Source organism: Nomascus leucogenys, chromosome 13 (genome assembly GCF_006542625.1).
Source record: "Nomascus leucogenys isolate Asia chromosome 13, Asia_NLE_v1, whole genome shotgun sequence".
NCBI lineage: Eukaryota > Metazoa > Chordata > Mammalia > Primates > Hylobatidae > Nomascus > Nomascus leucogenys.
Window position 1 is genome coordinate 28961503 of NC_044393.1, and position 15285 is coordinate 28976787.

Below are 15285 nucleotides of genomic sequence, written 5' to 3' on the forward strand. Positions count from 1 at the left end.
TTTTTAGTAGAGACAGGGTTTCACCATGCTGGCCAGGCTGGTCTCAAACTCTCACCATGCTGGCCAGTCTGGTCTCAAACTCTTGACCTCGTGATCCACCCACCTCAGCCTCCCAAAGTGCTGGGATTACAGATGTGAGCCGCTGTGCCCAGGCAGATTCACTAACTTTTAAAAAAAATTTCATTAGGCACTACTTGTTTTAGCCTCACTCTAAGCATTAGTACTTATGAAACCTAGGCATTTAAGTCAAATAAATCTTACCTTGCTTTTCAAAGGTAATTTGATACTGAAAAACTCCTGATTAGAATAAAGTCTCATTCATATATATATATATATATATATATATATATATATGCCATTCATTTCAATGGGAAGTTTTTGTATTCACAGGCCCTTAAATTTGCTCCTAATTTTACTGAATCATACCCCATTAAAGGACACAAAAGTATTCAGTGGTTAACATGTATTGTCAGAATAACCCAACAAGGTATTTTATCTTCATTATCCTTTAAGGTATCTATTTAGGCGGGGTGTGGTGGCTCACACCTGTAATTCTAGCACTTTGGGAGGCCGAGCTAGACGGATCCTTTAAGCTCAGGAGTTCAAGACCAACCTGGGCAAGATGGGTGAAACCCCATCTTTACTAAAAATACAAAAAATTATCCAGGCATGGTGGTGCGTGCCTGTAATCCCAGCTACTTGGTGGTGGTGGTGGTGTGGGGGGCTGGGAGGCAAAAGGGAGCAGGGCTGAGGCGGGAGGATCACTTGAGCCTAGGAGACGGAGGTTGCGGTGAGATTGCGAGAGACCCTTGCATTTAGTATGATATTTTAAGGCATTAGATATCTTACACTTAGGATTAAAGAAACAAATAAGATGCACGTTTATCTTCATGGAATTTAGCCTTTAGTTATTTTTAAAAACAATAAAATCAGTGGAAACTGTAAATGTCTAGAAATGTCACATTTGCTAAACAGCTTGACAGTTTAGAGGGTATGATGTAAGAGATTATCACTGCTGTAAACTGTTAAACCACAAGTACTTCAAGAGAAAACCCATGTGATACCTGCCAGTAATTCAACTGGGAAGATGACTGAATGGTGGCACTTTTATCACAGTGCTGAGCTGTTCACAAGGAAAACAAAATTCTAATGATTTTTTTTTTTTTTAGACAGGGTCTTGCTCTGTTGCCCAGGCTGGAGTGTAGTGGTGCAAAAAACTACTGAAACTTCCACCTCCTGGGCTCAAGCAATCCTCCCACCTCAGCCTCCCGAGTATCTGGGACTATAGGCGCTTGCCACTATACGCAGCTCATTTTTGTATTTTTTTGTAGAGATGAGGTTCTGCCATGTTGCCCAGGCTGGTCTTAAACTCCTGGAATCAAGCAATGGGCCCACCTTGGCCTCCCGAGTGCTAGGATATGAGCGTAAGCCACTGTGCCCAGCCCCAAATTATTATTTTTAAATGAGAGTACATGCCTTGTAAGACAATGTAGAAATAGTAAAGAAATTGCTTGTGATTAGATCTCTGCGTATCATGGGGCTTGTAACAAAAAAACAGCAGTGCCCTGCCTGCTTTGCACCTCTGAGTTCCATACTCCTAGTGCTGTTCAGTGTCCATACTTAGCTATTTCTTTTGCAAGAGAAGGATCCAGGAAACAGGAGAGCCGGTATTTCTAAATAACATGGTTATAAAGCTGTTTCTTTTCACTTTTAGATACTATCTATTTTCTTCGCTCTTGAAAAAGACTAGGATTTAATTCACACATTTGATTCCTTCTTACTCGTCTCCACTAGTCTAGCAATGTAGTTATATCACAGTTTTGGCTGTCGTTAAGTATTTACATTATGGTGTTAGCATTGTTATTTACAGCAGGGCCATATATTGTACAATTATATTTGTTTTATATAATTTTTTTGTAGTGTTAAAAACAGCCCTCTTCCATTTTTTAAATTGAAGGATAAATATACATATACCCTGTATAGCCTTTTGACTTTCATTAGCATAATAGTGCATCCTTTAATTTATTTTACTGTTTTTAAATTTGTATTAATGGGGTACAAGTGAAATTTTGCTACATTGGTGTATCGCATGGTGGTGAAGTCAGGAATAATGCATCCTTTTAAATTGTTTTGCTTTCTGTATGCCCCCTTTTTTTTGGGGGGGACGGAGTCTTGCACTGTTGCCTGTCTGGAGTGCAATGGCGCAATCTCGGCTCCCTGCAACCTGTGCCTCCCGAGTAGCTTGGATTACAGGTGCCTGCCACCAAGTCTGGCTAATTTTTTTTGTATTTTTAGTAGAGATGGGGTTTCACTGTGTTGGCCAGGCTGGTCTTGAACTCCTGACCTCAGGTGATCCACCCGCCTCAGCTTCCCAAAGTGCCGGGGTTACAGGTGTGAGCCACCGCGCCCGGCCTGCTTTCTGTATACTTGTAATTTGTTCCTAGATTGTAAAACTTTTTTTTTTTTTTTTTTAAAGAAATCATTTGAAGCACTTCATTCTCCTACTGCAGTTTAGCAGTTTAGTTTAGCTACTTACTAGGTCTGCTATATAGCTGAGTTCTTGGGACTTCTCTTCACCAAATCCAGAGCATTTTTCTTTCTTTTCTCATGTTTTAGACCTTGTTTCCTCAATTGTCTTCCTTTTTCCTGGGGCACACTCTCTGGTAGCCTCCCAAGAAAGAGTACGTGGGAGGTAACTTTTTTTTTTTTTTTTTTTAAAGCTTGTAGATCAGAAAATGTCTTATTCTGACACTTGTATATTTAGTTTGTCTGGGTATAGGATTATGAATTGGAAGTTATTTTCCTGTAATTTTTTTTTTTTTTTTTTTTTGAGATGGAGTCCCACTCTGTCTCCCAGACTGGAGTGCGGTGGCACCATCTCAGCTTTCTGCAACCTCCGCCTCCCAGGTTCAAGCGATTCTCCTGCCTCAGCCTCCCCTAGTAGCTGGGATTACAGGTGCCCACCATCATGCCCAGCTAATTTTTTTTTTGGTATTTTTAGTAGAGATGGGGTTTCACCATGTTGGTCAGGCTAGACTGGAACCCTTGATCTCAGGTGATCTGCCCACATCAGCCTCCCAAAGTGCTGGGATTACAGGTGTGAGCCACTGTGCCTGGCCAAGAGTGTGTTACAGTTTTCTATGTAGCCATCTTGCATAACTTTGTTAGATTTATTCCTTAGCATTTTTAAAAGTGGTATTGTAATTAGTGTTTTTAAAACTGCATTTAAAAATTGTAGCTGTAATATAAAAATAAGATAGATTTTTATATTATTCATGTATATTGCTATAATAGTTGATAATTTACATTTAGATTCTTTTGGATTGTATACCTGTACAGTCATCTGTGAATATTATATCATCTGCAAATGAATCTTTTAACTTATCCTTACCAATCTTAAGTCTTCTATATATCTTGCCTTACTCTGCTGCCTGAGACCTCCAGTATGATGAACAGAAGTAGCATGTTCCTGATCTAAGAGGGAAAAAACCTTAAACATTTTGCCATTAAGTATGATGTTTGCAGTGGGTTTTCTGTGGATACCTGTTACTAGAAATTCATTTTTTTTTAGTTTGAGTTTATCCTGAATGGATGTTGAATTTTATCAAATGCTTTTTCTGTATCAATTGAGGTATTCATATCATTGTTCTCCTTTATGTTATCAATGTGGTGAATTGCATTGAATAAAATTTTCTTTCTTTTTTTTTTTTTTTTTTTTTTGAGATGGAGTCTAATTCTTGTTGCCCAGGCTGGAGTGCAATGGCATGATCTCGGCTCACTGCAACCTCCGCCTTCCAGGTTTAAGTGATTCTCCTGCCTCAGCCTCCCAAGTAGCTGGGATTACAGGTGCCCACCACCACGCCTGGCTAATTTTTGTATTTTTAGTAGAGAGGGGGGTCTCACCATGTTGGCCAGGCTGGTCTCGAACTCCTGACCTCAGGTGATCCACCCGCCTCGGCCTCCCAAAGTGCTGGGATTACAGGCATGAGCCACCGCGCCCGGCCAAAATTTTCAAATATTAAACCAACTTTTAATTTCTGATACAATTTTAAATTTAATTCAATTTTTGAATTAGAGTTTTTCTCTTACATTGTCATTAGTGAAACTGGCCTGCAGTTTTCCTTTTGACAGGTTTTGGTATCAGGGTTATAATGGTCAGTAAGCATGGCTTTAGTTGTACCTCATCAGTTTGTATGTGTAGTATTTTCATTATCTTTCAGGATATTTTCATATATCCACTTTGATTTCTTCTTTGACCCATGCATTTTTGAGAAGTATATTATTTTCCAAACATGGGGATTTTATAACTATCTTTCTGATGTGGAACATAGTCTGTATTTCAGTTCATTAAGTATGACATTTGCAGTATGGCCTAGCAGCTGGTTGTTTTGCAAATGTTCTATTTGTATTTGTAAAGGACATGTAGAGTGCATTTACTAGATATACTGCTCGAAGTGTGTCCATTTTGTTTAATTGTGTTAAAATATTCTATATTCTCACTGATTTTTGTCTGCATATATCAGTTTTTGAAAGAGATGTGTAAATCTCCCATTATGATTATAGATTTCCCTATTTCTCCTTTTAGCCTTGTCAGTTTTTGCTTTATGTATGTTGAAGTTTTTATTAGATATTTTCAAATTTAGGACTATTAACATTATCCAGGTTGCCATTTTTATCCTTATTAAAGTTCCTATCTCTGGTAGTACTTTTTTGTTTTGTTTTGTTTTGAGACGGAGTCTCGCTCTGTCACCCAGGCTGGAGTGCAATGGTGCATTCTCGGCTCACTGCAACCTCCACTTCCTGCGTTCAAGCAATTCTGCCTCAGCCTCTGGAGTAACTGGGATTACAGGCCTGTACCACGCCCAGCTAATTTTGCATTTTTAGTGGAGACAGGGTTTCACCATGTTGGCCAGTCTGGTCTCGAACTCCTGACCTAAGTGATCTACCTGTCTCTGTCTCCCAGAGTGCTGGGATTAGAGGCGTGAGCCACCACGCCTGGCTTGGTAGTGCTTTTTCTTTGCATTTGCTGATTTTAATATAGTTATACTACCTTTTGGTATATGTTTACATTGCGTATTATTTCCCATTCTTTTACTTTTAGCCTTTCTGTTTCTCTGGTAGGTGGCATAACAAACTTTGTTTTTATTTTATTTTATTTTTTCTTTATTTTTTGAGACAAGGTCGCATTCTGTTGCCCGGGCTAGAGTATGGTACCAGATCACAGGTCACTGCAGTCTCGGCCTCCTAGCATCAAGGGATCCTCCTGCCTTAGCTACCTGAGTAACTGGGATTACAGGCACATGCTGCCATGCCTAATTTTTTTTTTTTTTTCCTTTGGTAAAGACAGGGTTTTGCTGTATCGCCCAGGCTGGTCTTTAACTCCTGGGCTCAAGCGATCTGTCTGTCTCTGCCTCCCAAAGTGCTGCAGCAACATGCATGAGCCCCTGCAACTGGCCAAAACTTTGTTTTTAATTGGAGCATTTAGCACATTTAGATTTAATGTAATAACTGACACTTTGGTGTTTATACTTACTTAATACAATATTTCCTTTTTTAATGTCCTATCTATTCTTTGTTTCCTTTTCTCTTCTTTCTTCTTTTATGTATTTCTTAAACAACTTTATTGAGGCATGATTTATATACAATAAAATTTACCCATTGTAAGTGTACAGTTCAGTGATTTTCAGCAAATTGATGAAGTTATGCAACCATCACCACAATCTGGTTTTAGAACATTGTCACCCTAAAAAGTTCACTTATGTTCATTTATTTATTTAGTTTTTATAGCAGCTTGAGATGTAATTCACATATTGCACAAGTCACCCTTTTAAAGTGTACAAGTTGGTAAACCAAGGAGATAAAAGGGTAAAAAAAAAAAAAAAAAGAAAAATGAAGTGTGCAAGTCAGTGGTTTTTACTGTATGCACAAAGTTATGCATCTATCATCACGATCAATTTTAGAACATTTTATCACCCAAAAAAGAAACCTTGTATTCAGTAGCAGTTTCTCCCCAGTTTCCCCATCCCCACAGCCTTTGCCAACCAGTAATCTTTCTGTCTCTGGATATACTTATTCTGGACATTTTAAATTAATAGAATCAGACAATATGTGGCCTTTTGAGACTGGCTTCTTTTAGTTTAGTTTTTTTGTTTTTTTTTTTTTAAGATGGAGTCTCGCTTTGTTTTTGTTTCTGTTTCGAGACAAGGTCTGGCTTTATTGCCCAGGCTGGAGTGCAGTGGCGCAGTCTTGGCTTACTGCAACCTCTGCCTCCTGGGCTCAAGCCATTCTCCCACCTCAGCCTCCCGAGTAGCTGGGACTACAGGCATGTGCCACCACACCCGGCTAATTTTTTTTTTTTTTTTTTTTTTTTTTTTTTTTTGTAGAGATGGGGTTTCGCCATGTTGTTCAGGCTGGTCTTGTACTTGTGAGCTCAAGTGATCTGTCCACCTTGGCCTCCCAAAGTGCTGGGATTACTTTGGCATCACAGACATGAGACACTGTGCCCAGCTAGACACTGGCTTCTTTGATTTAGCATAATAGTCTCAAGATCTATCCTTGTTGTAGTATCAGTACATCATTACTTTTTCTTGCTGAATAATATTCCATTGGATGGATATACTATATTTTATTTATTCATCAGTTGATGGACATTTGAGTTGTTTCAACTCTTTGGTTATAATGATGTCTTTTTTTTTTTTGTCTTGCTCTGTCACCCAGGCTGGAGTGCAGTGGTGCTGTCATAGCTCACTGCAGCCTCATTCTCCCAAGCTCAAGTGATCTTCTCACCTCATCCTTCTGAGTAGCTGAGACCAGAGGTGTGCACCACCACCCTTGGCTTATTTTTTTTGATTTTTAGTAGAGGCGAGCTCTTGCTATGTTGCTCAGGCTGGTCTTGAACTCCTGAGCTCAAGCAATCCTCCTGCCTTAGCATCCCAAAGTGCTAGGCAAATACTGGGGCAAAGAGTTCATAATATTCCTTTATCATCCTTCAAAGTCCATGGAGTCAGTAATAATAACTCCTCTTACGTATCACATATTGGTAATTTGTGTTTCTGTCTTTTTTTCTTGATAAGCCTGGTTAGAGTTTATCAATTGCATTGATCTTTTTAAAGAACTAACTTTTGGTTTTGTTTTCTCTCTTGATTTTTTGTTTTCAATTTCAGTGATGTTTGCTCTCATTTTTATTTTTTTCTTCTGTTTGCTGTAGGCTTAAACTGCTCTTTCTGTAGTTTACTAAGGTAGAAGCTTAGATTATTGACTATAGATATTTCTTCTTTTCTATTATATGCATTCAATGATATACACTTCTGGCTTATTACTGCTTTTGCTGCATCCCACAAATTTTGATAAGTTATATTTTCATTTAGTTTAAAATATTTTAACTGTAAGAGTTGATTTGTCATTTTTTTTGTCTGGCAGTTCTTTTAGGCAGTTTTTGCCTCATATTTTGACATGCTGTTGTTAGGTGCATATATGATAAGGATTGTTATGTCTTCTTGGAGAATTGACCCCTTTGTCATTATGAAATGACCCACTTTATTTCTGATAATTGTTTTATGAAGCCTGCTTTGTCTGAAATTAATATAACTACTCCATCTTTCTTTTTACGTGATTTATCTTTCTCCATCCCCTTTTTTATTTTTTGAGACAGAGTTTTGGTCTGTCACCCAGGCTGGAGTGCAATGGCATGATCTTGGCTCACTGTACCCTCCACCTCCTGAGTTCAAGCGGTTCTCCTGCCTCAGCCTCCCGAGGAACTGGGATTACAGGCACTTGCCAACACACTTGGCTAATTTTTGTATTTTTAGTAGAGACGGGGTTTTATCATGTTAGCCAGGCTGGTCTCAAACTCCTGACTTCAGGTGATGCACCTGCCTCGGCTTCCCAAAGTGTTGGGATTACAGGTGTGAGCCACTGTGCCTGGCCTTTTCCCTTACTTTTAACCTATCTGTATGTATATTTAAATGAGTTTCTTGTAGACAGCATGTTGTTGGATCTTGGTTTTTTAAATCCATTCTTTTAGCCTCTTTCCTTTGGTAAGTTTAGACCATTCATAGATATTTACAGTGATTATTTACACTGTAAATAATCATAGATATTTACAGTGATATAGTTGGATTAATGTATACCATGTTTGTTTTATTATTATTTTTTTTTGAGACGGAGTCTCGCCCTGTCGCCCAGGCTGGAGTGCAGTGGCGCAATCTCGGCTCACTGCAAGCTCCGCCTCCCAGGTTCACGCCATTCTCCTGCCTCAGCCTTTCCGAGTAGCTGGGACTACAGGCGCCCGCCACCACGCCCAGCTAATTTTTTTGTATTTTTAGTAGAGACGGGGTTTCACCGTGGTCTCGATCTCCTGACCTTGTGATCCACCTGCCTCGGCCTCCCAAAGTGCTGGGATTACAAGCGTGAGCCACCGCGCCTGGCCGTGTTTGTTTTATTATACTTGTTCTTTGTTTATCTTCCCCTCTTTTCCTGCCTTTTATGGGCTTAACTGAGCAGTTTATATGGTTCCATTATTTTTCATCTCTTAGCATATCAATTATTCTTCTTGTAAAAATACTTTTAGCAGTTGCCCTAGAATTTCCAGTATATGTTTACAATGAGTCTAAGTCCACTCTCAATGATACTGTGCTGTTTGTGAGTGGTACAAGAGTATTTCCAATCCCTCCTCCTTACTGCTTATAACATAGTAATAGGCTGTTGGGGAGGTTTTGAAGATTTCTAGAAAGAGGCCTTTTATAGTAGTGCTTAGAGAGAAATCTGTAACCGTCCTGGGTGGGTTTGGAAGTCGGCTGCTCTCCTTTGCCGTATCAGCTATTATCATCAATAATACAATAATATATTCTCTTTTTTTTTGACTCACAGTTCACTGAGACTTTTTTGACGGAGAGGGACAAACAATCCAAGTGGAGTGGAATTCCTCAGCTGCTCCTCAAACTGCACACCACCAGCCACCTCCACAGTGACTTTGTTGAGTGCCAAAACATCCTCAAGGTAACTGTTAAGGACCTTGGAGGGGCATATTCAGGGCCTCTAGGTGACACAAGCTGTCTGCTTTTTTTTTTTTCCTTTCTGTTGGCTTTTAAAAATAGCCTGTTTTTACTGTGTGAGCTAATAGAAAATTTGAGAAATTCAGAAAAAGTACAAAGAAGAAAATAAACATCACCTATAATCCCATCATCCCAAGATAATCACCATTAGGTTCCCTGTGTTATCCTTTTGGGCTCTATGTGTGTTTATTTTGTGGCAGTGCTTGCTTAATTTTGGGAGGTCAACACTATCCTGTGATTGGGATGACATTCTTTTTGAAAAGGGTTTAGAAGATTACATATTGCTGAAGGCTCGTGGAAGAGGCCTAATGGTTGTTGAGTATTATTACTAACATAAGAAGATTGAAGGGGCCAGGTTTGATGATTGGGAAATGAGTGGGAAGAGCACAGAGACATTATGCTAGGATAATTGTTCTCAAACTGGAGTGTGTTTATGAATCACCTGAAGAGTGTATTAAAACACATAGTTCTGGGCCCCACCCCTGAAATTCTGATTCAGTAAGGCTGGAGTATCTACACTTTAGCTGTAGTTTGGATCTAAATTTGAATTTAGAGCACCAGCTCTAATGCGGTTAAAACCCATGTAAGTGGGGGTCTGGTTCCAAGATGGCCAAATAGGAACAGCTCCAGTCTACAGTACCCAGCGTGAGCGATGCATAAGACAGGTGATTTTTGCATTTCCAACTGAGGTACCAGGTTCATCTCACTGGGGCTTGTCAGATAGTGGGTGCAGTCCACGGAGTGTGAGCCGAAGCAGGGCGGGGCATTGCCTCACCTGGGAAGCCATGATGGTACCCAGAAAATCGGGACACTCCCACCCTAATACTGCGCTTTTCCAACGGCCTTAGCAAATGGCACACCAGGAGATTATATCCTGCACCTGGCTTGGGGGGTCCCACGCCCACGGAGCCTCACTCACTGCTAGCACAGCAGTCTGAGATCAAGCTGCAAGGCAGCAGCGAAGCAGGGGGAGGGGTGTCCACAATTGCTGGGACTTGAGTAGGTAAACAAAGCGGCCGGGAAGCTTGAACTGAGTGGAGCCCACCGCAGCTCAAGCAGGCCTGCCTGCCTCTGTAGACTCCACCTCTGGGGGCAGGGCGTAGCTGAACAAAAGGCAGCAGAAACTTCTGCAGATTTAAACGTCCCTGTCTGACAGCTTTGAAGAGAGTAGTGGTTCTCCCAGCACGGAGTTTGAGATCTGAGAATGGACAGACTGCCTCCTCAAGTGGGTCCCTGACCCCCGAGTAGCCTAACTGAGAGACGCCTCCCAGTAGGGGCCAACTGACACCTCATACAGCCGGGTGCCCCTCTGAGATGAAGCTTCCAGAGGAAGGATCAGGCAGCAGCATTTGTCGTTCTGCAATATTTGCTGTTCTGCAGCCTCTGCTGGTGATACCCAGGCAAACAGGGTCTGGAATGGACCTCTAGCAAACTCTGACAGACCTGCAGCTGAGGGTCCTGACTGTTAGAAGGAAAACTAACAAACAGAAAGGACATCCATGCCAAAACCCCATCTGTATGTCACCATCATCAAAGACCAAAGGTAGATAAAACCACAAAGATAGGGAGAAACCAGAGCAGAAAAGCTGAAAATTCTAAAAATCAGAGCGCCTCTTCTCCTCCAAAGGAACACAGCTCCTCACCAGCAATGGAACAAAGCTGGATGGAGAATGACTTTGACGAGTTGAGAGAAGAAGGCTTCAGATGATCGGTAATAACAAACTTCTCGGAGCTAAAGGAGGATGTTTGAACCTATTGCAAAGATGCTAAAAACCTTGAAAAAAGATTAGGCGAATGGCTAACTAGAATAAACAGCATAGAAAAGACCTTAAATGACCGGATGGAGCTGAAAACCATGGCTCGAGAACTACGTGACACATGCACAAGCTTCAGTAGCCGATTGGATCAAGTGGAAGAAAGGGTATCAGTGATTGAAGATCAAATGAATGAAATGAAGCGAGAAAAGAAGTTTAGAGAAAAAAGAATAAAAAGAAACGAACAAAGCCTCCAAGAAATATGGGACTGAATGAAACGGCCACATCTACGTCTGATTGGTGTACCTGAAAGTGACGGGGTGAATGGAACCAAGTTGGAAAACACTCTTCAGGATATTATCCAGGAGAACTTCCCCAACCTAGCAAGGCAGGTCAACATTCAAATTCAGGAAATACAGAGAACACCACGAAGATACTCCTTGAGGAGAGGAACTCCAAGACACATAATTGTCAGATTCACCAAAGTTGAAATGAAGGAAAAAATATTAAGGGCATCCAGAGAGAAGGTCGGGTTACCCACAAAGGGGAGCCCATCAGACTAACAGCGGTTCTCTTGGCAGAAACTCTACAAGCCAGTAGAGAGTGGGGGCCAATATTCAACATTCTTAAATAAAAGAATTTTCAACCCGGTGTTTCATATCCAGCAAAACTAACCTTCATAAGTGAAGGAGAAGTAAAATCCTTTACAGACAAGCAAATGCTGAGAGATTTTGTCACCACCAGGCCTGCCTTACAAGAGCTGCTGAAGGAAGCACTAAACATGGAAAGGAACAGCTGGTACCAGCTACTCAAAAATATGCCAAATTGTAAAGACCATTGATGCTAGGAAGAAACTGCATCAACTAACGAGCAAAATAACCCACTAACATCATAATGACAGGATCAAATTCACACATAACAAAATTAACTTTAAATGTAAATGGGCTAAATGCTCCAGTTAAAAGACAGACTGGCAGATTGGATAAAGAGTCTAGACCCATCAGTGTGCTGTATTCAGGAGACCCATCTCATGTGCAGAGACACACATAGGTGCAAAATAAAGGGATGGAGGAAGATCTACCAAACAAGTGGAAAACAAGAAAAAGCAGGGGTTGCAATCTTAGTCTCTGATAAAACAGACTTTAAACCAACAAAGATCAAAAGAGACGAAGAAGGCCATTACTTAATGGTAAAGGGATCAATTCAACAAGAAGAGTTAACTATCCTAAATATATATATACCCAATACAGGAGCACCCAGATTCATAAAGCAAGTCCTACAAAGAGACTTAGACTCCCACACAATAATAATGGGAGACTTTAACACCCCACTGTCAACATTAGACAGATCAACATTGCTTAATTTTGGGAGACAGAAAGTTAACAAGGATATCCAGGACTTGAACTCAGCTCTGCACCAAGCGGACCTAATAGACATCTACAGAACTCTCCACCCCAAATCAACAGAATATACATTCTTCTCAGCGCCACATCGCACTTATTCCAAAATTGACCACATAGTTGGAAGTAAAGCACTCCTTAGCAAATGTAAAAGAACAGAAATTATAGCAAACTGTCTCTCAGACCGTAGTGCAATCAAACTAGAACTCAGGATTAAGAAACTCACTCAAAACCACTCAACTACATGGAAACGGAACAACCTGCTCCTGAATGACTAGTGGGTACATAACGAAATGAAGGCAGAAATAAAGATGTTCTTTGAAACCATTGAGAACAGAGACATAACATACCAGGATCTCTGGGACACATTTAAAGCAGTGTGTAGAGGGAAATTTATAGCACTAAACGCCCACAGGAGAAAGCTGGAAAGATCTAAAATTGACACCCTAACATCACAATTAAAAGAACTAGAAAAGCAAGAGCAAACACATTCAAAAGCTAGCAGAAGGCAAGAAATAACTAAGATCAGAGCAGAACTGAAGGATATAGAGACACAAAAAACCCTTCAAAAAATCAGTGAATCCAGAAGCTGGTTTTTTGAAAAGATCAACAAAATTGATAGACCGCTAGCAGGACTAATAAGAAAAGAGAGAAGAATCAAATAGATGCAGTAAAAAAATGATAAAGGGGATATTACCACCAATCCCACAGAAATACAAAATACCACCAGAGAATACTATAAACACCTCTACGCAAATAAACTAGAAAATCTAGAAGAAATGGATAAATTTCTGGACACATACACCCTCCCAAGACTAAACTGGGAAGAAGTTGAATGAATCCCTGAATAGACCAGTAACAGGCTCTGAAATTGAGGTAATAATTAATAGCCTACCAACCAAAAAAGTCCAGGACCAGACGGATTCACAGCCGAATTCTACCAGAGGTACAAAGAGGAGCCGGTACCATTCCTTCTGAAATTATTCCAATCAATAGAAAAAGAGGGAATCCTCCCTAACTCATTTTATGAGGCCAGCATCATCCTGATACCAAAGCCTGGCAGAGACATAACAAAGAGAATTTTAGACCTGATGAACACTGATGCAAAAATCCTCAATAAAATACTGGCAAACCAAATCCAGCAGCACATCAAAAAGCTTATTCACCACGATCAAGTTGGCTTCATCCCTGGGATGCAAGGCTGGTTCAACATATGCAAATCAATAAACGTAATCCATCATGTAAACAGAACCAAAGACAAAAACCACATGATTATCTCAATAGGTGCAGAAAAGGCCTTCAACAAAATTCAACAGCCGTTCATGCTAAAAACTCTCAATAAACTAGGTATTGATGGGACGTATCTTAAAATAATAAGAGCTGTTTATGACAGACCCACAGCCAATATCATACTGAGTGGGCAAAAACTGGAAGCATTCCCTTTGAAAACTGGCACAAGACAGGGATGCCCTCTCTCACCACTCCTATTCAACATAGTGTTGGCAGTTCTGGCCAGGGAAGTCAGGCAGGAGAAAGAAATAAAGGGTATTCAGTTAAGAAAAGAGGAAGTCAGATTGTCCCTGTTTGCAGATGACATGATTGTATATCTAGAAAACCCCATTGTCTCAGCCCAAAATCCCCTTAAGCTGATAAGCAACTTCAGCAAAGTCTCAGGATACAAAATCAATGTGCAAAAGTCACAAGCATTCCTATACACCAGTAACAGACAGAGAGCCAAATCACGAGTGAACTCCCATTCACAATTGCTTCAAAGAGAATAAAATACTTAGGAATTCAATTCACAAGGGATGTGAAGGACCTCTTCAAGGAGAACTACAAACCACTGCTCAGTGAAATAAAAGAGGACACAAACAAATGGAAGAACATCCCATGCTCATGGATAGGAAGAATCAATATTGTGAAAATGGCCATACTGCCCAAGGTAATTTATAGATTCAGTGCCATCCCCATCAAGCTACCAATTACTTTCTTCACAGAATTGGAAAAAACTACTTTAAAGTTCATATGGAACCAAAAAAGAGCCCACATTGCCAAGACAATCCTAAGCCAAAAGAACCAAAGCTGGAGGCATCACGCTACCTGACTTCAAACTATACTACAAGGCTACAGTAACCAAAACAGCACGGTACTGGTACCAAAACAGAGATATAGACCAGTGATGAAATAATGCCGCATATCTACAACCATCTGATCTTTGACAAACCTGACAGAAGCAAGAAATGGGGAAAGGATTCCCTGTTTAATAAATAGTGTTGGGAAAAACTAGCTAGCCACATGTAGAAAGCTGAAACTGGATCCTTTCTTTACACTGTATACAAAAATTAATTCAAGATGGATTAAAGACTTAAATGTTAGACCTAAAACCATAAAAACCCTAGAAGAAAATCTAGGCAATATCATTCAGGCCATAGGCATGGGCAAGGACTTCATGAGAAAACACCAAAAGCAATGGCAACAAAAGCCAAAATTGGCAAATGGGATCTAATTAAAGAGCTTCTGCACAGCAAAAGAAACTACCATCAGAGTGAACAGGCAACCTACAGAATGGGAGAAAATTCTTGCAATCTATCCATTTGACAAAGGGCAATATCCAGAATCTACAAAGAACTTAAATTTACAAGAAAAAAGCAAACAACCCCATCAAAAACTGGGTGAAGGATATGAACAGACATTTTTTAAAAGAAGACGTTTATGCAGCCAACAGACACATGAAAAAATGCTCATCATCATTGGCCATCAGAGAAATGCAAATCAAAACCACAATGAGATACCATCTCACTAGTTAGAATGACGATTATTAAAAAGTCAGGAAACAACAGGTGCTGGAGAGGCTGTGGAGAAATAGGAACACTTTTATACTGTTGGTGGGACTGTAAACTAGTTCAACCATTGTGGAAGACAGTGTGGCGATTCCTCAAGGATCTAGAACTAGAAATACCATTTGACCCAGCCATCCCATTACTGGGTATTTACCCAAAGGATTAGAAATCATGCTGCTATAAAGACACATGCACACGTATGTTTATTGCGGCACTATTCACAATAGCAAAGACTTGG

General features: G+C 40.2%; 1 protein-coding gene across 3 annotated transcripts in view; it reads left to right on the forward strand.

The window, feature by feature from the left end:
* Nucleotides 1-15285, forward strand: part of TRPC4AP (transient receptor potential cation channel subfamily C member 4 associated protein) — a 93803-nt gene that overhangs the window by 10923 nt on the left and 67595 nt on the right. For all 3 annotated transcript variants that reach the window (XM_030825876.1, XM_030825874.1, XM_030825875.1), the window contains exon 2: nucleotides 8869-8997. In XM_030825876.1, coding sequence (XP_030681736.1) covers nucleotides 8869-8997 — 129 coding nt within the window. The remainder of the gene's footprint in view (nucleotides 1-8868; nucleotides 8998-15285) is intronic.